The following is a 25,832-nucleotide window of genomic DNA, read 5'->3' as shown; positions in this document are numbered from 1 at the left end:
CAAGTAAATTTTCCAAAATATATGTGAATTGAGTCTTTCAAAGTCTACTCTTTGACTACAAAATTAACCATATATTCAATTTGTCTTCCCAAGTTCTCAACTTGTCCTTAGCCAAGCTGGGTTCCCTGTGTTATATAGCCACTTCTCACCAGCTATTTTACACACGGTAGTGTGTATATGTTGATGCTACTTTCTCCATTCCTTTTCACTCTCTCCTTGCCACACTGTGTCTGCAAGTCCATCCTCTACATTTGTGTCTCCATACCTTCCCTGCAATACCAGGGTGAATCACTATCATTTTTCCAGATTCCATATATATGCCTTAATTTATGATATTTGTTTTTCTCTTTCTGATTTCACTCTATATACGGACTCCAGGTTTATCCACCTCACTAGAAATGACTCAAATTCATTTATTTTTTATGGTTTAGTTAAATTTTTAACTAAAATTTAAATTTTAGTTAAATTTTTACATATAATCTATTCCTTGGCCAAATAATAATATTTCTCTTTCACAAAAGTGTGAAAAGTGGATTCATGACTATGTTTTTTCAAATTCTGAACTCTTTCTGAAATACATTCTACCTCAAATCCTATTTAAGGACTATTTCAAGTGCCAGTTCATCCAAAATATCCCTCATTTTTCATCCAGATTTAATATTCTGCTTTTATTTTTTTAACTCTCAAGAGTTATTTTTTATAGAGTGGAATACACAAAGAAGTGGCTTGAATTGAACAAGAACTGGGCTTTCTGACTCTGTAGCTTGCTATGTGTGTGACCTATTATCCCATTTAAAAGGTTGAGGTTGATTATATGTCCCTTACAAAGGGGCCTTATTCTGAGGATTGATATTAAGTACTGCATATATAAAAGAGCCAATTCTCAATAAAAGGTGGTTATTTTGTTATCTTAATAATCCTGTTAATAATACCTATGTAAAATCTATTAAGAACCCTGTGTTAATATTTCTATGTTATTATTTCCCTAAATAGCTGTATTATAATTATCTATGAGTTAATTTTATTGCCCTTTAGATAGGTACCACCTTGAGGGATGGGATTCTCTCTTACTTGTTATGACCTGGCATAATGTCTTACATTCAGTATATGTTGAACAAAGTTTTATTTTCACTAAAATAAATGGAATTAAATAGAACAGTGTATAGGCAATTTGGCTTTAGGAAAAGAAGTGGAGCTCCTAACTCCAACTGAAAAGAGGGAAAAACAAAAATAAATTGGTACCCTGAAACCTCGAGATACAACTAAGAACACAATGATCCCCTTATATTTTTGTAGCCATCTATCAACTGTCTCATAAATAATTCTGTCATTTGAACAAAGAAATGCAAACATGCTAATGATATCATGTGTAGATTATCTTTTATGGAAATGATCTGCAGGTTGTTTTTCATTGTTGTCAAGACTACTGTGTCTATGCACTAATTTGTAAACAACCCACTAATTCTCATTATGAATCAACCATAGTTGAATTAGATCATGATTTATGCAAAACTGAAAAGAAATGACTGTAACTCTCAGAGGAAGGTAAAAATGTCCATCATAAAATACTTTTTTTTCTGAACATCCTAGGAATTTTCTCTCTTCATTATTTTATAGTCACTGAAGAGTCACTTGGGGAGGGAGCAGGATCAGTCAGTAACATGTACGTAGATGCTTGAATTCCCAAGTATTTTAGATGTTGTTTGTCTTAAGGACAAATTAAGCTGAAAGTTTTAGTCTGAGGGGGGCGTTTGGAAAACAAAAGCCTTTAAGCAACTAGTGATTTGTTCAAGTTGTGCCTATGTGGAGATCATAACCAGGCAACTTGTGCAGCAATTTATAGTAACTGGGGTAAATTAACCATAATTAAAAGTAGACTTTATGAACGATTTGTTAAACTAGGAATTAGCTAGGGATGTAAAGCCACAAACTGGAGAAATTCCTTGCACAACTGAACCAGAATTATTTTGTTGTCACTTGCAGATTAAATTAACTGACTTCCTCAGTGTTACCTCCCTTGGGAACTGAGGCATGTTGGGGCTTTCCTGGTGTTTCAGGTGGTAAAGAATCCGCCTATAATTCAAGAGACCCTGATTTGATTCCGGGGTCAGGAAGATTCCCTAGAGAAGGGATTGGCTACCCACTCCAGTAATCTTGCCTGAAAAATTCCACGGACAGAGGAGCCTGGAGGTTACAGCCTATGGAGTGGCAAAGAGTCAGAAATGACTGAGAGAATAACCCTTTCACACTTCACTTGTATTTAGCAATTTTTTAAAAAGTGGAAATGAAACAAATTAATGGTGAAAATTGCTAAAAGAAAAAAAAAAGTTGACGACCTTTGAAGAGAAACCTTTAGATTTCCCGTGATCTTCATTGGGAAATATTAGGGACAAATAATTTGAACGTTTCATACATGCATATTTTCTGTCTTTAAATGGATGTCATTAATTTGAATATTTATGATAATTGTTATATTATCTAAACATACTATTGAAAATTGAATCATTTGAAAATGTGAAAATTCTTTTGGTTTTCCATTCCCATTCAACTATTTGTCATGATATGAGAATACTGTTACTCAATAAATTTGAATTACTCAGGAGTGAATCATTGCCAGAGGAAGAAGTTTAGATACACTGGAAATCCCTTAAAACAAGGGAGATCTACAATGGGGAAAATATTAAAACAGCCCAGAAGCATCACATTCTGGCATCTTTAGAATTATTTTTTGTATACCATTTGATCAATTGATCAATGTGTCACTGAAACCAAAGAACAAATAATATTTCTTATAACTGGACTGTCAATCAATACCTACGTAATCTAGTGGTGGACTAGTCACCAAGTTGTGTCTAACTCTTGTGACCCCATGGACTGTAGCCTGCCAGGCTCCTGTGTCCCTGGGCAGAATACTGCAGTTGGTTGCCATTTCCTTCTCCAGGGAATCTTGCTGACCCAGGAATCAAACTGGGGTCTCATCTCCTTCACTGCAGGCAGATTCTTTACCAACTGAGCTACAAAGGAAGCCAAAAAGTAAAAGTTGCTCAGTTGTGTCCCACTCTTTGTGATCCCATGGACTCTACAGTCCATGCACTTCTCCAGGCCAGAATACTGGAGTGGGTAGCTTTTCCCTTCACCAGGAGATCTTCCAACCCAGGAATGGAATCCAGGTGTCCCTCATTGCAGGCAGATTCTTTACCTGCTGAGCCACAATGACAAGTCTAGTTTATCACAAAGTAAGATGAAGAAAGAGAAAATTAAAATCAAGATGAAATTTTGACCACTGTGTCTCAGTTTTCAGTTTGGTTCCAAGATTTTTTTTTTTTTTAAAGGAAAATTAGATTTAAATTTAGGTCTTTATTTGGAGGATTTTCTTAACATTTGTGTGTGAGTGTGTGTGTGAGAGAGAGAGAGAGAGAGAGAGAAAACTGCCTATGAAGTTGGTCACGCAGATTTTGAGTATAGACAGGGAAGATGAATTAGAATTATCAGAAACATCATGGACACTGAAGGAATTCTATCACTATTCTCCATGTAGATTGAAACGCAACATCACTGCCAGACAATCTGATTGCTAAGATTATCACAGAATCATTGACAAGTATAAGACTTGCTTTAAAGCTCAGCATTAGATTGGATGACCTTGAACAAGTCACTTAATCTCATTAAGTTTCAAAATTGTTATATCAGCGATGACAATATCTAAATCAGAGGATTGTGAATTGCTTCATATTATAAATTAAATTAAAAAAAATTTTGAGCTAAATCCTTTACTGAAATTTCTACTAACTACAGCTTCTTGATACATTTCCAATGCTGGGAAAGCATAAGAAGACTGTTCTTCCTCTTGAGTTAGGATTTCAAATGTTATTGAAGTTTCAGTTCAGTCAGTTCAGTTCGGTCACTCAGTTGTGTCCAAATCTTTGCAACCCCATGAATTGCAGCATGCCAGGCATCCCTGTCCATCACCAACTCCTGGACTTCACCCAAACTCATGTCCCTCAAGTCGGTGATGCCATCCAGCCATCTCATCCTCTGTTGTTCTCTTTTCCTCCTGCCCACAATCCCTCCCAGCATCAGGGTCTTTTCCAGTGAGTCAACTCTTCGCATGAGGTGGCCAAAGTATTGGAGTTTCACCTTCAGCATCAGTCCTTCCAGTGAACACTCAGGACTGATCTCCTTTAGGTTGGACTGGTTAGATCTCATTGCAGTCCAAGGGACTCTCAAGAGTCTTCCCCAACACCACAGTTCAAAAGCATCAATCCTTCGGCACTCAGCTTTCTTCACAGTCCAACTCTCACATCCATACATGACCACTGGAAAAACCATAGCCTTGACTAGACATACCTTTGTTGGCAAAGTAATATCTCTGCTTTTCAATATGCTATCTAGGTTGGTCATAACTTACCTTCCAAGGAGTAAGTGTCTTTTAATTTCAAGGCTGCAATCACCATCTGCAGTGATTTTGGAGCCCAAAAAATAAAGTCTGCCACTGTTTCCACTGTTTCCCCATCTATTTCCCATGAAGTGATGAGACCAGATGCCATGATCTTAGTTTTCTGAATGTTGATCCTTAAGCCAACTTTTTCACTCTCCTCTTTCACTTTCATCAAGAAGCTTTTGAGTTCCTCTTCACTTTCTGCCATAAGGGTGGTGTCATCTGCATATCTGAGGTTATTGATATTTCTCCCTGCAATCTTGATTCCAGCTTGTGCTTCTTCCAAACCCAGCGTTTCTCATGATGTACTCTGCATAGAAGTTAAATAAGCAGGGTAAAAATATACACCCTTGACATACTCCTTTTCCTATTTGCAACCAGTCTGTTGTTCCATGTCCAGTTCTAACTGTTGCTTCCTGACCTGCATGTAGGTTTCTCAAGAGGCAAGTCAGGTGGTCTGGTATTCCCATCTCTTTCAGAATTTTCCACAGTTTACTGTGATCCACAAAGTCAAAGGCTTTGACATAGTCAGTAAAGCAGAAAGAGATGTTTTTCTGGAACTCTCTTGCTTGTTCGATGATCCAATGGATGTTGGCAATTTGATCTCTGGTTCCTCTGCCTTTTCTAAAACCAGTTTGAACATCTGGAATTTCACAGTTCACGTATTGTTGAAGCCTGGCTTGGAGAATTTTGAGCATTACTTTACTAGCGTGTGAGATGAGTGCAATTGTGCAGTAGTTTGAGCATTCTTTGGCATTGCCTTTCTTTGGGATTGGAATGAAAACTGACCTTTTCCTGTCCTGTGGCCACTGCTGAGTTTTCCAAATTTGCTGGCATATTGAGTGCAGCACTTTCACAGCATCATCTTTCAGGATTTGAAATAACTCAACTGGAGTTTTATCACCTCCAGTAGCTTTGTTTGTGATGTAGTGTGATGTAGTGATGCTTTCTAAGGCCCACTTGACTTCACATTCCAGGATGCCTGGCTCTAGGTGAGTGATCACACCATCGTGTTTATCTGGGTCATGAAGATCTTTTTTGTACAGTTCTGCGTATTCTTGCAACCTTTTCTTAATATCTTCTGCTTCTGTTAGGTCCATAGCATTTCTGTCCTTTATCGAGCCCATCTTTGTATGAAATCTTCCCTTGGTATCTCTAATTTTCTTGAAGAGATCCCTAGTCTTTCCCATTCTGTTGTTTTCCTCTATTTCTTTCCATTGATTGCTGAGGAAGGCTTTCTTATCTCTCCTTGCTATTCTTTGCAACTCTGCATTCAGATGCTTATATCTTTCCTTTTCTCCTTTGCTTTTCACTTCTCTTCTTTTCACAACTATTTGTAAGGCCTCCTCAGACAGCCATTTTGCTTTTTGCATTTCTTTTCCATGGGGATGGTCTTGATCCCTGTCTCCTGTAAAATGTCACGAACCTCCATCCATAGTTCATCAGGGACACTGTCTATCACATCTAGTCCCTTAAATCTATTTCTCACTTCCACTGTATAATCATAAGGAATTTGATTTAGGTATTGAGGTCTACTAGTATGCTACAAGGAATAGAGGAGAGAGAAGGGAAACGTTTGAGTAAAGGTTACAAGGTGAGAAAATAAAGAGTCTGATTTGGGGGATTGTGAGAGTCCATTTTAATTAAAGATAAAATACTTTGGAGGTTTTTTTTTTTTTTTTTTTTTTTTTTTTTGGTAGAAAGAAGAAATAAATGGGTAGATGCACGGAAAGTGAAAGAGAGTTGAACAGTTAATAAGGCAGGTGTAGATTCAATATATGAAATACTTGCTCTTCATTCATTTTTAAGTGACAAAGTAGAAATTTCATAGATTTCAACTTCATATCTATTAGATGGACTAATGAAAAAAATGTGGAAAATGTGGAGAACTTCAAATATACTCATGGGTTATTATTGTATTCAGTAGAAGATTATCAGTAATTTAAGCATGTATATGACATCTTCAAAGCTGTGCTTTGAGAATATTCCTCTGGTAATGGGGAAAACCATGGCTTTTATGGGAGAGTAGGGGGAAATGGAAAAAAAAAAAAAGAAGGAAACCCAAGAAAAATGGTTAAATGCATGCTTAAATTGGATTGAAAATTTCATTTTCTATTGATTGAAGTTTTGCTCAATTGATCAGTTGATTGAAAGGACGGTAGAATCAAACAGAGATCTGTTCAAATTGGACTAAAATAAATCTCAAGTGCCAATCATACCAATTTTTTTAGAATAAATCTCTAAAAGACTAGGGCAAACAATTCAAATTGTTTCCAAAACCAAGTAGATACTCTTCTTAAAGATGTAAAAATTATAGCAGGATGGATAAGAATGTTCTTACCTTTTTATATGTCCAACTCAAATCTATTTGAATTAATTTATTAGAGATATATGTGATTTTAAGAAATTTACTCCTACAAATTTTTTAGTCTATACCTTAACTTTCCTTACTAGTACATAAATTAGAAAATAGTATATAATAATTATATAAAATTTGTAAAGTACAGGAAAGCACAAAATTAAAATTACCTATAATCCACCTCTTAGGGGTATTCTGTGAACAATTTGGGGCATCTTCTATATGTAGGCATAGACACAAAATTGGTATCTACTTATATTGAATCTATTCCTGTCAGCTATGCTTATTACATTTGTTTGTTTTCACATCTTGTTCTCATATTTGTGGCTGTAAATTAGCTTTTACACTTTACAGATCTCTCTCTTTTGGGCTTCCATGTTCAGGGGCCTGGCTTTGTCTACTAGTAACATTCTTAGTTTCACTTGCCTCCCTTCACTATTTCTATCAATGTCTGAGTCCCTTCCTCAAATATTAATCTTGACACCAGTCAGCTGCCCAAGACCAAGTAAAATATATTTAGGCTTCACTAAACCCCTAATATGCAGAGTACATCATGAGAAACACTGAGCTGGAAGAAGCACAAGCTGGAATCAAGATTGCAGGGAGAAATATCAATAACCTCAGATATGCAGATGACACCACCCTTATGGCAGAAAGTGAAGAGGAACTCAAAAGCTTCTTGATGAAAGTGAAAGTGGAGAGTGAAACAGTTGGCTTAAAGCTCAACATTCAGAAAACTAAGATCATGGCATCTTGCCCCATCAGTGCATGGGAAATAGATGGGGAAACAGTGGAAACACTGGCAGACTTTATTTTTCTGGGCTCCAAAATCACTGCAGATGGTGACTGCAGCCATGAAATTAAAAGATTCTTACTCCTTGGAAGGTAAGTTATGACCAACCTAGATAGCATATTCAAAAGCAGAGACATTACTTTGCCAACAAAGGTATGTCTAGTCAAGGCTATGGTTTTTCCAGTGGTCATGTATGGATGTGAGAGTTGGACTGTGAAGAAAGGTGAGCGCTGAAGAATTGATGCTTTTGAACTGTGGTGTTGGAGAAGACTCTTGAGAGTCCCTTGGACTGCAAGGAGATCCAACCAGTCCATTCTGAAGGAGATCAGCCCTGGGATTTCTTTGGAAGGAATGATGCTGAAGGTGAAACTCCAATACTTTGGCCACCTCATGCGAAGAGTTGACTCATTGGAAAAGACTGATGCTGGGAGGGATTGGGGGCAGGAGGAGAAAGGAATGACAGAGGATGTGATGGCTGGATGACATTACTGGCTCAATGGACATGAGTCTGAGTGAACTCTGGGAGTTGGTGATGGACAGGGATGCCTGGCATCCTGCGATTCATGGGGTCGCAGAGTCGGACACGACTGTGTGACTGAACTGAACTGAACTGAGACCTCTAATACAAGTGATTTGGATAGAGGCAAGATGTTTGTTGATTCCTGCTCTCTCTTCCTTATGATATTTCAATTTTCAGGTAAACTGATTCCTGGAAAAAGCTGACTGCTTTATTGTTTCTAATTTCAAGAATCCATGGATTTCATTATTTTTCCTTTATAACATTATTTACTAAAATTGTTCATTTATGAAAAACTTCAAATCTTAAAATTTATATCCTTTCCCAGCCCCTTGATGGATTCATGATACCCAAACTTATCCTGGATTGGTGTTGATGGGAGGGAGTAGGGAGAGAAACTTCTTGCTACCTTAAAGAGTAGCTTCTGTATAGTAGAAGGATTCAAGTCAGTTTGTAATGAGGCCGAATTTCTGAATTTCATATGTATGGGCATAAAGTAGAAGGTAGCAGAAGATTCCTTGTTCCCTTCATATCTTGATTTAGTTGTAGTTTCAAAGGTCTAGGATTGAACAGTCTTTTGATCATTTCTTAATTGAGCCTATTTTTACCTGATTCTTCCTAGAGGCCAAAAATGTGTTCCTCTACATTGCTTAATTTCCAATGGTCCTATAACATTGCTTTTTTTTTTTTTCCTCTTTTGTGTTTTGCTAAGATTTTAAAGAGAAGGTTAATCAGGCAGACCCTCGTGCAGTTAGTTTTTAAGACCAGGAAGTCAGCATCCTAACCCCACCATAAGGAGTATAAGGACATTTCCTCCTAACCCCCTTCAGTTCAGTGGACCTCTGGAATAGCATCCCCATCCATGAGTGGCAGATAACACATTGTATATTGTAAACAATTCACAAGTATTACATCTTATGAAAGTAGCTATCCACCCTCGCTTCCCTAAGATTATTTTATTTCCTTTGAAAGCATAGATTTTAATTTACAAAGGAAGTCAACTAATATATTCTTGATATATGAATGCTCATTTTCTCTCATTTACAATTTCTTAGACTCTGGAAGAAAAAAAAAAAAAGAAAACAATATACCCAGGGTCTATATTGTTTTATGTTCTTAATATGTAAAAGACATTGTCACAGAGGAAACAACAAAACAGCTTGTTCATTAGCAGACACAGCATGTAGATGGAAACAGAGGGACAGAAACAAGGCCCTAATTATACCCATGAATTCCTTTTCTTCCTGAGAAAACAAAAGAAGACTTTGTTTTCCCCTCAGTAACAATGTCCTTTAGGGCTTGTGCTAAGAACATATTTTTCCATATGTCTGTGAGTCAGTATGTAAGCCTGATCATTGTTGCCTAATAAACACAACATGAATTCCCACCAGAAGTCAACTAATGGGCACTTCAAGTGCAATTTTCTGTGCGTGTTAAATGAGTGAGTTGGAAACTTCGCTGTTCTGAAGCTCCTTTGGTGAGGAGGGGATTATTACAAAGGATTTTCAGCAAGTCTTTACTTAGATTATAGTCCCATAAAAGAAAAAAAAAATACACTATAATACTACCCCTCCATAGGATACTTTTTATATTTTGGGATACAGGGTTTCCTTAGCACCCATCTGAATTATAGTCCATTTTCTCCATAACTGGTACCCACCCTCCTTGGTCTAGAAATGAAAATTGGTACTTATTACAATAATTGTGAACAATTTTAAAAACATATATGACATATTTTATGGGTTTCAATAACAGTTTTAATATATGCAGATGGAGAATAAACAAAAAACCTGTGCCTTTGCAAAAGCAATATATTCTTCATTTCAGCCAAGAATATCTTTGCCCACAAAAAATACAGAAAATGAACATGGAATAATGAAGGCTTAATATTTGTGCACTGCTGGAGTGCCTCTGGGTGATTATATTTTAACAGAAGTTAATGGCCAAGTAATGGAAATAATGAGCTGAAGTGAAAATCTAATATGCGTTTGATGAGCAGAACATTCTGAATGAAAGTACACTAGAGGAGAAAATCCCTATAGACTGTTTCATGTCTTAGTATTCCTGGAACAAATTAGTTTCAGTATGAAAATGGACATGATCGATAAAGGAACTTAAGTGGACATGTGCTGGTGATTTTTTAAAGCAATGGGACAAAACCTGGAGATTCCATAAAAGAAAAAAAAATACCCAAATATAGTTTAAAAATCTTCCTCTCTATTTCCATTACTCTCTATGCATATTCATTACATGTATATTAACATGGCCTATGATACTGATCACAGAACAGGTAACTATTGAGCCCACTAGTTCAAAAACTATCCTAATAATATTGAACCAAGAATAGGTAAGGTTGGTGAGAATGGCCACACCATGAAAAAATGCCAAGAAGTGTAGGTTTGGAGTCTGATGGATAAAGAATGCTACCATAGATTAGCAAATTTATCATATGGAAGGCACTAAAGGCTTTTTAAATGCCAGATAATAACTTAATTTAGGTATGTTTCCCCTAATCATTGGAGAAAGGATAGGAAAGTGTTAAAGTTTTTCAGAACTACTGATAAGAAAAATTAAGACCAGTATCCAAAGATTCAAAAGTTCAAATGACACCATCACCACCACCACCAGTACTGTCCACATCAGCAGCAACAGCTTTATCAACACAGTAACATTTATTGAGCACTTACTGAGTGCCATATACCAGCCAATGTATTTTACACACAAAATTTCATTTATTTCTCAGTACCTAACAGTTACTCTTACTCTTTTAGATCCTAATTTTATCAGTAAGAAAATTAAGTAACCTGTTGAAAAATCATCATCTTCCCACTTTACACACTGGGTTCTACTGTTACCCACAATGATAAACTTCTCTGTAAATTATAAATGCTACGGACTTAAAAGCAATCATCATCATTATTAGCAATAATATGATTTATTGTTTGAGCAGCAGTTCATACCGATCATATCCTGGTATAGACAATTCATTCTTATAAAAAAACAAATGACTATAAACAACTCACAAACTCTGACATAATCCATTTTCTTACATATTTTAGTTGTATCACTTAGGGCCAAATGAATGAAATATTTTGTATGTATAATCAGGCAACTTATTTGTTAATCATATTTCTTCTAAAATTCATATTATGTCCTAGTTATTCTTTATTACATTTTAAAATTTGCATGCATGTGTGCATGCTAAAGTATCTTCAGTCCTGTCAGTCTCTCTGTGACTCTATGGACTGTAGCCTACTAGGCTCCTCTGTCCTTGGAGGTTCTCCAGGCAAGAATACTGGAGTGGGTTGAAATGTCCTCCTCCAGGAGATCTTCCCAACCCAGGTATCGAACCCCTGTCTCCTATGACCCCTGCATTACAGGCAGATTATTTACTGCTGAGCCACCCAGGAAGCCCTTTAAACTTTAGGATAATGATTTATGTATTTCTTTAGCAAAACAGATAAATTTAAGAAAGTTTGTGTTCTGAAGACTCCTTCCCAAAACAAAATGAAACTGAATTTGGGAACATTCTGTTAGGTAGTTAGAATAGGAAAAAGGAGTCCAAAAGGGCAGTGGCTAAAAGACAAAGGAAAAAGTCCATGAAAGTGGAACAAAAGAAAATCCATGGACTGGAGTGAGAAATTCAGGTGAAATAAACATGCCACCTTCTTGGCTAGCCCAATTTGCATAGGGTAGGCTCAAGGGGAGGAGGAAACAAACATATAAAAGGAGGAAGTCAAGAGGGACTGAGGTCTCTCCTTTGGGGTTGGCCTGCCCTCATGCCTCCAGGGTGTACTACCCTTTATTTTCAGAATAAAACTGAGCTGTAACCAAGCTGTAACATGAGCCCACCATTTCAAATCTTTGCTGCAGCAAGACAGAACTGAGGAAATTACAATGCGCCCCGACATACCCATCAAAATGTGGCAGAAGAGGGTAAGGTAATAAATTGACACTCTATTGATAAAATAAATGACTTATTAACCTCAAGTTGTTATAGATTTACAGTTTAGAATTACATTGAAATTAATGCTGATTCAAATTCACCGTTTTGAGTTTCTGACATATTTTCAGCTGATTTGGTGACAATTTTTTTCTGCAATTGAAATCTTTTATTATATTTTTAGATTATTGCTCTGGACACAATTTTATGCTTTGAAAGTGATATGTTTCTCATACCTAATGCTCCTCTTATGATATATTATTATTTTAATACCATTTTCCCAATGTAATACTAGTGTTTATGTCTCCATATAGGAAATTGCCATTTGCTGTTTTAATCCTATTTTGGAAAGACCCCAAATAACTCTGAAGATTGTGAATGAAGGTCAGGCTCTTCATTTAACATTTTTTTTCTAGTTAGAGTTTGGAAGAGTGAAGGACATACTTGATGCAGATTACATGAATGCTGAACATATTTATAACAAAATAAACAATGATTTGAACCTGTGCCCCAATGTGAAATACATATGACCCTAAATTTTCAAAGCATTAACAGTTTTCTAACATCTCCCTGTTAGGGAAATTAAATAGATAGTCTTTTTAGGCTTAAGAGACAATGCAGAGCAGGCCTCTGACCTTGCCTGAACCTGGCCTGACTGTGAGTGCCCAGACTGCTTGATGTGAGTGCAAGACTTGCAGCACCACAGATAAGACAGGTAAAAATCTTGGAATTGTTGAGCCCCTGGAGGGGGCCTGGCCAAACAAGCCCTGGGTCTTAACAACATTCCAAGTTTTACATGGCAAAACAAACACCATTAACATGAAAGCAGAGCTTCAATTTGTTCACAGGTTGATGAATGACGGATTATAAGCCCTGAACTACAATTTTAAGAGACTCACCCAAAGAGTGGATGCACGGCCTGGGACCTTTGCCCAGTTGGGACTCAGTATGTGCTGTGACATGAGACTTCCCAATGCTATTTAAGTTTGGATGGGAGCAAATCCAATTTGGTGAGGTATGTATTATTGCTCTCCTCTGCTGTTTCTCTTTTCTTTTAATGTTAGTAAAGAAAGTAAGCTAGGTAGTTCTCTAATAAATAGTGGTATTATTCATTTGTATATAACGTGTGACTTATTTTGTTAGCAAATCCATTGAATCTGAGGCAAAACTGAAAACTTTTGGCAAAACACTCCCTTTCTACTTACAAATGGCTAAAGTGCTTTTAACAGATACAAATGATCTAAAATATATGTAAGAAAACAAGTTGTCATATGTAATTAAGATACTCTTCTAAAGCATATAAAATATATACATTTAAACTTTTGTTTTGAGCTCATTTTTTAGAATGTACAATTGTCCACTATCTATGTGTATTCTTATAATGCTTTGTGGAATTCTTTCTACTGTTATTTAAATCTTAGCCTCTTATTTTAATATTTGAACATTTATTTTTTATATTCAACTAGATTGTATTCTTAGTGAAACTTGACACTGCCGAAAATGTTAGTAAGTTATATATCACTAAAAATTATATTTTGCAAGTGTGCCTGCCAATTTTTAAGAATAAAGGTGCACTATTATATTTGATATTTGTTATTAAATTAAACCAATTTACAGATTTAAACATATAGTTCAGGGTAATAAAATGCTAAGTAATTGTGTCCAAATCTTACTTTTACTTAAATAAAAACACCTTTCAATATTATTGCTAAATAGCATTTTGACCAGAGGTATTGAAATATGAAAATGTGAGTGATCTTAGTTTGATGCCATTGTATTTCATTGTTAACCAAGGAGTTAGCAGTAAATAGAAAAGGGAGCAAGAAAAATGGAAAATTCATAACTATGAATTTTGACTTCTGTAAAATAAAAAGTTTATTACACTCATACACTCATATTTTTTGTAATAGAAATTTATAATCCCATTCCTCTTTCAGTACTTTTGCTTTGACAAAAGAAATAGCACTAGGCTTATTAAACTCAATGTGATGTCTACAAATAGTTGATGAGGGACATTCTATGGTGAACTGAAATAAGACAAGGCTCACATGTCATTTTCAAACATAAAACAAAGTAATGCATTTCAAATGGAATGGCTTATACTAATATGGCATATATATATTGATGATATTATGAGAAAATTTAATACATTAAAAAATGATAACTAAGCAATGTATAATATATGTTCTTACTAGAATACTATAAATTCATTTTCTTCTATTATAATGAAAGGTTTGTGTGAGGTTTTTGTTTCTTTGTTTTTTTTTCATATTTCTGAGCAATAATCATTAAAAATTCATTTCAACCATATACAGTTCAACCAAATGCAACACTAAACTTACAGCTTGTAATTCGCTCCCCAATCTCACTTGCACTAAGAAAGAGTGTTTTTGTTTTTGTTTTTGTTTTTAACAAAATATCCATTATGTGCGAGATAAGTCACTTCAATCATATCCAACTCTTTGTGACCCTATGGACCATAGCCCACCAGGCTCCTCTGTCCATGGGATTCTCCAGGCAAGAATATTTGAGAGGGCTTCCATGCTCTATTCCAGGGGATCTTCCCGACCCAGGGATCAAACCCACATCTCTTGCATTGCAGATGGATTCCTTACCACTGGTGCTACCTGGGAAACCCAATGTCCACGATAATCCATATCAATTCTAGGCAGCATAGATCCTTGGGCCTAATCATAATCCAATCATTCATAAATTATTTCATTAGAGACATGCAACTTAAAATAATATTTCTCAGACTTCAATGGGAAAAGCGTATATTCCAAAGATATTTTTCAAATATGTCAAAATATTCCAAAATTTCTTAAGGCATTGTTTAATGGGCTCTAATGCTGACTTAAATTATTTTAGCTATATGTTTACTAAGACTGAAACATAAATCAAAACATAAACTCCTTATTTTTATAAATCCAATAAAAAACATAACCTTAAACAATATGCAACATTATTTTAACATAATAGAGGATAATATTTTATCAAACCACCATTTGCAACACCAGATGATAATGATTGGTAACACATGGGACTTTTGAATTTGTTGTACATGGACTGTTGTGCAACTATGTGGTGCTCTCATCATTTTTCCCCATTTGTAGTCCTATGCTCTGCTTTGGCTTTATGTATCAATGACAGACCTTTATATGGTAGAAAGTTCTCTGTACATTCCTCATTTGCATGTAGCAAAAGAAATAATTCTACAGTATGTTTCATAAACATAATTAAAGCAAAAATGAAAATTTAGATGCAAATTTTGCTTGGCAGTATTCTGTCCAAAAGGGATTACTCAGGATATCAAGAATATGTTTATATTATTTTTAATACTAACATTGAAATGAGAACCCATCATCTAAAAATTATCATAGATAACTTCTGGGTCCTCAAACCTGGAGACCCAAAATGAAAAATTAACTAACTGAATGAAAGTGTTTGCTTTCTTCATAATCTGGTGAAATTCCCAGTTGGTGCTGAAATACCACAAAAACAAAGAAGTATGGCCATTTTGAGATAGAACTTTTTACTTTATAGATCACTTGATCTTTTTTTAATTATTATGAAGACAAAACCATAGCTCAGTCATTTCATGAAATATGTCTCACCATTATGTTAAGACTCATATATTTTGTCTGTATCATCTGCAACTTCAGAAAAGTCTGATATTAAAAGTTTAAATTATGAAATAGACTTCTAACCTTTTATTTTCTCTAACTGCTTTGTCTCCCTTCTTCCAAGAGATAGTTGGTTTTGGAGATCCTTGAGGTTTGCACTCTATGATGACTTCTTGGTCTTTGGGGATAATTATTGTTTTCTTCAGTTGATTCAGTGCAAAAGTGGGAGCTGAAGCTATAAAAAAGAAAAGGTTAATTCTACCAGAAGCAATGACAGTAATTTCTAATGGATGATTCACTGAGTTTGGGCAATTTTATCTTTGGAATGCATTTTTAATAAAATCATAGGATACCTACACATATAAAAGGCACTAATTTGAAATTTAATTTAATTATTACTTAATAGATATCTTATTGGCTGTCCTTTCCTTTAGCAGGTTCTTACAATTGTGGGGCTTACTGAACCCGTGTCTACCGCATTGTAGGCAGACGCTTTACCATCTGAGCCACCAGGGAAGTTCACAGACAAAAGTTGTTTCAAAGAATGAGATGCTTTAATTATAATTAAACTTTAATTGTGAAAGCTTAATGATCCCCTTGGGCAAAAGGTGAAGGGGTTGAACATGGGTCTGTTTGGGCCTTCCTTTGGAAAAATGGAGGCTATCTGTGGAGAAGGCAATCCTGTGTCAGCTGTTTCTAATCTCTGAGTCTTGACGCATATTTTATTTAATAATGTGTATGTGTGTGTGTGTGTGTTCAGATTCTCAGTCATGTCCAATCATTGCCACACATAATTTTCCAGGCAAGAATACTGGAACAGGTTACCATTTTCTACTTCAGGGGTCTTCTGGACCCAGGCATGGAACTGGGATCTCCTGCACCTCCTGCATTGGCAGGCAGCTTCTTTAGCATGGGGCCACCTGAGAAGTGCATTTAAATAGTGTACAAAACTAAATGTAGAGTTTTAAGAAATACATTTTTAAGAAATTGAATAATTTAAATTTCAACTCATTGGTTGCAATTATTCTCCTAGGCCTGAACATTCATTAATATTTATTTTGTATTACTAGATTTTTATTAATAGTTTTCATTTAAACTTCCCAAGACATTCCAGTAGGTAACTGTGGTTAAGAATGATGAACTAAAGTTCAGTTCAGATCAGTCGCTCAGTTGTATCCAACTATTTGTTAGCCCATGGACTGCAACACGCAAGGCTTGCTGCACCACCAAATCCTGGAGCCTACTCAAACTCATGTCAAGCCTGTCAGAGATGCCATTCAACCATCTCATCCTCTGTCATCCCCTTCTCCTCCTGCCTTCAATCTTTCCCAGAATCAAGGTCTTTTCAATGAGTCAGTTCTTCCCATCAGATGGCCAAAGTATTGGAGTTTCATCTTCAGCATCAGTCCTTCCAATGAATATTCAGGACTGATTTCCTTTAGGATGGACTGGTTGGATCTCCTTGTAGTCCAAGAGACTGTCAAGAGTCTTCTCCAACATCACAGTTCAAAAGCATCAATTCTTTGATGCTCAGCTGTCTTTGTATTCCAACTCTCACACCCATACATGACTACTGGAAAAAACCATAGCTTTGACTAGACGGAACTTTGTTGGCAAAAGAATCTCCCTGCTTTTTAATATGCTGTCTAGGTTGGTCTAGACAGCTTTTGGTCTAGCTTTTCTTCCAAGGGGCAAATGTCTTTTAATTTCATGGCTGCACTCAAAAAGTCTTACTGTTTCCACTGTTTCCCCATCTATTTCCCATGAAGTGATGGGACCAGATGTCACGATTTTAGTTTTCTGAGTGTTGACTTCTAAGCCAACTTTTTCACTCTCCTCTTTCACTTTCATCAAGAGGCTCTTTAGTTCTTCTTCATTTTCTGCCATAAGGGCGGTGTCATCTGCATATCTGAAGTTATTGATATTTCTCCCAGCAAACTTGATTCCAGCTTGTGCTTCATCCAGCCCAGCACTTTGCATGATGTACTCTGCCTATAAGTTAATTAAGCAGGGCAACAATATACAGCCTTGACGTACTCCTTTCCCGATTCGGAACCAGTCTGCTCTTCCATGTCCAGTTGTAACTGTTGCTTCTTGATCTGAATACAGATTTCCCAGGAGTCAGGTCAGGGGGTGCAGTTATTCCCATCTCTTTAAGAATTTTCCATAGTTTGTTGTGATCCAAAAGTCAAAGGCTTTGCCATAGTCAATAAAGAAGAAGTAGGTGTTTTTCTGGAACTCTGGTGTTTTTCCATGATCCAGCAGACGTTGGCAGTTTGATCTCTGGTTCCCCTGCCTTTCTAAGCCCAGCTTGAACATCTGGAAGTTCACGTATTGCTGAAGCCTGGCTTGGAGAATTTTGAGTATTACTTTACTAGTGTGTGAGATGAGTCCGATTGTGTGGTAGCTTGAGCATTCTTTGGCATTGCCTTTCTTTGGGATTGGGATGAAAACTGACCTTTTCCAGTCCTGTGGCCACTGCTGAGTTTTCCAAATTTGGTGACATATTGAGTGCAGCACTTTCACAGCATCATCTTTTAGGATTTGAAATAGCTCACCTGTAATTCCATCATGTCCACTAGCTTTGTTCATAGTGATGCCTCCTAAGGCCCACTTGACTTTCCATTTCAGGATGTCTGGCTCTAGGTGAGTGATCACACCATCGTGATTATATGGTTTCTGAAGATCTTTTTGTACAGTTTTTCTGTCCTTAATTGTGCCCATCTTTGCATGAAATATTCCCTTGGTATCTCTACTTTTCTTGAGATCTCTAGTCTTTTCCCATTCTACTGTTTCCCTCTTTTTTCTTTGCATTTATCACTGAGGAAGGCTTTCTTATCTTTCCTTGCTATTTCGGAACTTTACATTCAAATGGGTGTATCTTTCCTTTTCTCCTTTACCTTTAGCTTCTCTTCTTTTCTCAGCTATTTGTAAGGCTTCCTCAGTCAACCATTTTTACATTTTGCATTTCTTTTTCTTGGGGATGGTCTTGATCCCTGTCTCCTGTACAATGTGATGAATTCCCTCCATGGTTCTTTAAGCACTCTATCAGATCCAATCCCTTGAATCTATTTGTCACTTCCACTGTATAATCATAAGGGATTTGATTTAGGTCATACCTGAATGGTCTAGTGGTTTTCCCTACTTTCTTTAAGTCTGAATTTGGCAATAGGGAGTTCATAATCTCACCCACAGTCAGCTTTCAGCCTCGTTTTTTGCTGACTGTATAGAGCTTATACATCCTTGGCTGCAAAGAATATAATCAACCTGATTTTGGTATTGACCTTCTGGTGATGACCATGTGTGGAGTCTTCTCTTGTGTTATTAGAAGAGAGTATTTGCTATGGCCAGTGCATTCTCTTGGCAAAACGCTGTTAGCCTTTGCCCTGCTTCATCTGTACTTCAAGGTCAAATTGGCCGGTTACTCCAGGTATTTGTTGACTTTCTACTTTTGCATTCCAGTCCCCTATAATGAAACGGACATCTTTTGGGGATGTTTGATCTAGAAGGTCTTGTATTTCTTCATTGAACCGTTCAGCTTCTTCAGCATTAGTGGTTGGGGCATAGACTTGGATTACTGTGATGTTGAATGGTTTGCCTTGGAAACGAAAAGAGATGATCCTGTCGTTTTTCAGATTACATCCAAATACTGCATGTACTTCAGACTCTTTTGTTGACTATGATGGCTACTCTGTGTCTTCTAAGGGATTCTTACCCAAAGTATTAGATATAATGGTCATCTGAGTTAAATTCACTCATTCCAGTCCATTTTAGTTCACTGATTCCTAAAATGCTGAACTAAAGATTATGTGAAAAAACAAACAAACAAATGAAAAAGAGACACTTTTATATCTAAAAGAGAAACTGGAAAATATCTGTACAAGTTTACTGTATCTTAGACATTTATTTATGCCAATCTGACAACTTATGAATATTTCATTTGTGTTTTATGTTAATTACATAGAAGTATAACATAGTTATACTAGCACATAACACATAACATTAAAAGATATCTAATGTTTTAGCATAGCACGTAACATTAAAAGATATCTATGCATCACAAACAGAAAAAGGTACCAACTGAAATGAGTTAAGAAATTGAAAGAAAAGTTTAGGAATTTATAGAAAGATAACATATTTTGTTGCCTACTGGGGATATACCTTATTAAAGGTAAATTTGAAAACATATTTTTGAATAAGAAAGGGACCCATTTGAGAGTGTTTCTGGATAAACCATTGATTAGGTGAGTTCTGAAGAAGTTTTTTAATTCAGAAATACAGGTGTATGAGTTAACAAGAAAGCAAATATTTTTGGATTGGTTAGGATGTAATACACTGAAACATGGACTCCTGTATCAACATTGGATGGATTTGTTGTAGTATGAAGACATTTCAAATGTAAACATTCATAATTCAAGTTGATTTATGGCATATTATATTTAACTGATATATGAAAGGCACATTTTCAGATTCCAAGAGCTTGGGTGTTTCTGTTAATGTTGTGCTTTGGGTCAGTGGGAAGTATAAAGCACACTCAGGCTTTTGCCCACTTTTGAGAAATGGTGTGTTAAGATCATCTAAGTCTCTCTCTTTGTATTATAATTATCCCAGAACCAAAATTTATAAAATCTTGAGAGTGAGAAAAAAGAAAATCAAGTCCAGTGACCTAAAGAGACTCAATCTGGTAGTCTATTTCCCTGAACTGAATTTTTCTTGTAGTAAAGTGTGAAGTAGTGCTAGTGTTCTGGTTATATTCCAGATGTAACCCTATGAGCTTACTGTGCCTGGCTTTAGGAGGGCTCTCATTAACCTTTTAAGGTGATAACATCCCTTTAACAGAGAATGCTTTCTTGGGAGTCCTGCCTTGCAGGAGCCCCATACCTACTGGTAGGTAGGAGCAGCTTGGGAAAATATTAAGCATTGCTATGTTGATAACCTACATTCTGATCCTCTACCCTTATGACAACTTTCCTTGAAAGTTAGCATACTTTTCTTATGTGATTTTTTAAAGCCATAGAAAAGATATATTGTGTAAATCTGTTATGATTAAAACTAAAATTAAAGAAAATAAAAGTTATGGGACAAACTGTATGCCATATAACCTTATCTCCCAAAATTTAAAAAGTACATATCAGCAAGGCATATTATTTCTTTTTAAAAGATAAAATAGATTTTTACAATCACATCATAAACGTTCAGTATAGTAAGAATTAGAGCATGAAAAGAAGCCACACTTCTTTCCTATTTATTTAGTTAGAAAATGCATACCTAAAATCTTCAGCTCAGCACTTGCATAAATGGTTCCGTATTTATTTTCAGCCAAACACTGATACATTCCAGCATCTGATTGATTCACGTTGTGGATCATCAATACTCCATTAACCATCTCAATCCTACTCTGTAATGGAATAAGAAAAATAGATATAGAAATTGAATGTTTCACACATATTTTACAGTTACTCTGTCCTAGATTAAAAAAAAAAAAAAAAGCCTCCAACTTTGAAACCCCATGGACTATAGCCGTCCGACTCCTAGCCATGGAATTCTCCAGGCAAGAATACTGGTGTATGTAGCTGTTCCCTTCAGGGGATCTTCCTGACCCAGGCACTGGACCTGGGTCTCCTGCATTGCAGACAGATTCTTTACTATCTGAGTCAACAGGAAGCCCCCACAATTAATACAGTTGAACATTATTTCAACTTAGGAAAACAAATTTACTATGCATTATTCTAATGCAAAATATAGCTATGTTTTGATCAGAAAAGAAATTATATCTTCTTATAGTTATTTTTATGAATTTTACTTTTGATTATATTTTAAAATAAGCTGCTTTTGTTTGGTATACTGGTTAAGCTTATGAAATACAGTCATCAGATAATGCTTTTATTGAATTAATTTTACAAATAAGAAGCTGGAGTTCAAATGTAGAAAGGATTGAGACTGCAGATATGTAGGATCAAGGTTAAATACAGTCCACTAAATTCCAAGAATGCCTTTATTATATAGATATGGTCAGATGTTTGTCTTTTCTCTCACTTCCCAGCACAATGACATAGATTAAAAAAAAAAAAAAAAAAAAAAAAAAAAACTGTCCTATAACTGGAATCTGTATAAAACTTTTGGTCAGAAAATGTAAATTTCATTATCAGATGAAATAATACATAAGGCAAAAAATTAAACATATGCAAACTGAGGTAAACTGAGGCCAAGAGCACACTTCAAAAACAAATTTTAAATTTAAAATGTTGTTTAACAATCAGATATCTTATCTATTTAACATCAAGCAAAGCATTCTTTTAATTTTAGTGAGCAGTGCTTTGCTTATCTATCAACAGATGCCAAGTAATTTGACATCATTTTTAAAATGAACCCATTCATTCATCTGCCAGCGGATTTACTGAGTTGATGAGAGTAGACAATATAACCACCACAGGCCCCTTCCCAAGGTTTATGTGATATCCCAAGAAGATTAGAGAGACAGGCAATAAGCCAATGTCCCAGGATTCCTGCTCCCTCCCTCTCAGTTTTCTTTAACAGTTCTCTTACTCTTTTTATTTGTGTCGGTCTTTTTCTGTAACTGTGCTTTGGGCCTTAGTGATTTTAGAATAAGGGAATAATGGAGTTGGATGTGACTGTGAGGGTGATATGATCCAATTTTTTGATTTTACAAAAGGGCAAATCAAGGTCCAAAAAGGCAAACTACAGAAACGAGATCCTTTGATAATGGCAGAACTTGGGCAGAAGCTGTGTTTGGAATTTCAATTTACACACTTTCCCTCCCTTTTGTCCATAGGTAATTGTTTCTCCTGGGCTTAAAAGGAATACAAGGGAAAGGTGAAATTATAACAATTATTCTGATATTAAATGGTGATTTATTTTCAAATCTGGTATTATTAAGTTGCTTTAAAAACATTACTAGATTTACTAAAAAGCAATTTAAGTCTATGTTAGAAGGAGGTCATGGAAAGAAACTGCCTAGGACACAGAAGATGAAGATTCTCTCCCAATCATGTCTCTTACAATATATGTGATCTTATAACAGGAGTGAAAGTGGCAGGGCACAACTTCTGAAAGAGAAACATAGCCCAGTTCAGTTCAGTCACTCAGTCATGGCCTACTCTTTGCAACCCCATGGACTGCAGCATTCCAAACTTCCCTGTCCATCAAAAACTCCTGGAGCTTCTTCAAACTCAAGTCCATCGAGTTGGTGATGCCATCCAACCATCTCATCTTTTGTTGTCCACTTCTTCTCCTGCCTTCAATCTTTCCCAGCATCAAGGTTTTTTCAAAGGAGTCAGTACTTCACATCAGATGGCCAAAGTATTAGAGCTTCAGCTTCAGCATCAGTCCTAACAATGAATAGTCAGAACTGATTTCCTTTAGGATTGACTGGTTGAAGCTCCTTGCTGTCCAAGGCATTCTCAAGAGTCTTTTCCAAGACAACAGTTCAAAAGCATCAATTTGATGCTTTCGGCATAGACCAAGGAGTGCTTGAATGGGACCTTTTGAAGAAAGTCCCCATTATCTTTATTATCTCCACAATAATTTGGCCTCAGGTCAAATAACAGGGAGGGAACACAGCATCATCCTTCAAAGAAAATTGGATTAAAGATTTACTGAGCATGACCCCACCCATCAGAACAAGATCCAGTTTCCCCCTCAGTCAGTCTCTCCCATCAGTAAGCTTCAGCTCAACATTCAGAAAACTAAGATCATGGCATCTGGTTCCATCACTTCATGGAAATAGATGGGGAAACAGTGGAAACAGTGGCAGACTTTATTTTGGGGGGCTCCAAAATCACTGCATATGGTGATTGCAGCCATGAAATTAAAAGATGCTTAATCCTTGGAAGGAAAGTTATGACCAATCTAGATAGCATATTCAAAAGCAGAGACATTACTTTGCCAACAAAGGTCCGTCTAGTCAAGGCTATGGTTTTTCCAGTATGGATGTGAGAATTGGACTGTAAAGAAAGCTGAGCACTGAAGAACTGATACTTTTGCACTGTGGTATTGGAGAAGACTTTTGAGCGTCCCTTGGACTGCAAGGATATCCAACCAGTCCATTCTAAAGGAGATCAGTCCTGGGTGTTCTTTGGAAGGAATGATGCTAAAGCTGAAACTCCAGTATTTTGGCCACCTAATGTGAAGAACTGATTCATCGGAAAAGACTCTGATGCTGGGAGGGATTGGGGGCAGGAGGAGAAGGGGATGACAGAGGATGAGATGGCTGGATGGCATCACCAACTCGATGGACGTGAGTTTGAGTGAACTCTGGGAGTTGGTGATGGACAGGGAGGCCTGGCATGCTGCAATTCATGGGGTCGCAAAGAGTCGGACACTGCTGAGCGACTGAACTGAACTGAACTGATGCTTCTCCATTAGAGGGCAGAAAGACTGAAGACCACAATAAAAGAAAAGTAACAAATCTGAGGTTATTGATATTTCTCCTGGCAATCTTGATTCCAGCTTGTGCTTCTTCCAGTCCAGCGTTTCTTATGATGTACTCTGCATAGAAGTTAAATAAGCAGGGTGACAATATACAGCCTTGACGTACTCCTTTTCCTATTTGGAACCAGTCTGTTGTGCCATGTCTAGTTCTAACTGTTGCTTCCTCACCTGCATAGAGGTTTCTCAAGAGGCAGATCAGGTGGTCTGGTATTCCCATCTCTTTCAGAATTTTCCACAGTTTATTGTGATCCACACAGTAAAAGGCTTTGTCATAGTCAATAAAGCAGAAAGAGATGTTTTTCTGGAATCTCTTGCTTGTTCGATGATCCAGCAGATGTTGGCAATTTGATCTCTGGTTCCTCTGCCTTTTCTAAAACCAGCTTGAACATCTGGAAGTTCATGGTTCATGTATTGCTGAAGCCTGTCTCGGAGAATTTTGAGCATTACTTTACTAGCGTGTGAGATGAGTGCAATTTTGTGGTAGTTTGAGCATTCTTTGGCATTGCCTTTCTTTGGGATTGGAATGAAAACTGACCTTTTCCAGTCCTGTGGCCACTGCTGAGTTTTCCAAATTTGCTGGCATACTGAGTGCAGCAAACTACTGCACAATTGCCTTCATCTCACACACTATCAAAATAATGATCAAAATTCTCCAAGCCAGGCTTCAGTGGTATGTGAAGTGTGAACTTCAAGATGTTCAAGCTGGTTTTAGAAAAGGCAGAGGAACCAGAGATAAAATTGCCAACATCTTTTCGATCATTGAAAAGAATGAGAGTTCCAGAAAAACATCTACTTCTCTTTCATTGACTATGCCAAAGCCTTCGACTGTGTGGATCAAAACAAACTGTGAAAAATTCTGAAAGAGATGGGAATACCAGACCACCTGTTCTGCCTCCTGAGAAATCTGTAGGCAGGTCAAAAAGAAACAGAACTGGACATGGAACAATAGACTGGTTTCAAATCTGAAAGGAGTATGTCTAGGTTGTACATTGTCACTTTGCTTATTTAAATTATATGCTGAGTATATTGTTAAGATTATTAGACTGGATGAAGGACAAGCTGGAATCAAGATTAACCTCAGACATGCAGATGAAGCTCCACTTACTTTAGAAAGCGAAGAAGTACTAAAGAGCCTCTTGTTGAAAGTGAAAGAGGAGAGTGAAAATGTTAGATTAAAACTCAACACTCAAAAAACTAAGATCATGACATCTGGTCCCATCACTCATGGCAAATAGATGGGGAAACAATAGAAACAGCAACGGACTTTACTTTTGGGGGCTCCAAAATCACTGCAGATGGTGACTGCAGCCATGAAATTAAAAGACATTTGCTCATTGGAAGAAAAGGTATGACCATCCTAGACAGCATATTAAAAAGCAGAGACATTACTTTCCTGACAAAGGTCTATCTAGTCAAAATTATGGTTTTTCCAGTAGTCATGTATGGATGTGAGAAATGGACTATAAAGAAATCTGAACACCAAAGAATTGATGCTTTTGAACTGTGGTATTGGAGAAGATGCTTCAGAGTCCCTTGGACTGCAAGGAGATCCAGCCAGTCCATACTAAAGGAAATTAGTCCTGAATAGTCATCACAAGGATTGATGCTGAAGCTGAAACTCCAATACTTTGGTCATCTGATGTGAAGAACTGACTCATTTGAAAAGACCCTGATGCTTGGAAAGATTGAAGGTGGGAGGAGAAGGGGA

At 36.6% G+C, this 25,832-nt stretch overlaps 1 protein-coding gene across 1 annotated transcript in view; it reads right to left on the bottom strand.

Annotated features, from left to right (window-relative positions):
* Positions 1–25,832, bottom strand: part of CNTN5 (contactin 5) — a 1,686,091-nt gene that overhangs the window by 307,316 nt on the left and 1,352,943 nt on the right. The window contains exons 12-13 of the mRNA XM_025266987.3: positions 20,942–21,071; positions 15,758–15,908 (exon numbers count right to left, since the gene is read on the bottom strand). Of these exons, the coding sequence (XP_025122772.3) occupies positions 15,758–15,908; positions 20,942–21,071 (281 nt within the window). The remainder of the gene's footprint in view (positions 1–15,757; positions 15,909–20,941; positions 21,072–25,832) is intronic.

This window comes from Bubalus bubalis, chromosome 16, assembly GCF_019923935.1.
Source record: "Bubalus bubalis isolate 160015118507 breed Murrah chromosome 16, NDDB_SH_1, whole genome shotgun sequence".
Taxonomy (NCBI): Eukaryota; Metazoa; Chordata; class Mammalia; order Artiodactyla; family Bovidae; genus Bubalus; species Bubalus bubalis.
Note: the sequence above shows the minus strand (reverse complement) of the source record. Positions and strands in the feature narration are given on the sequence as shown.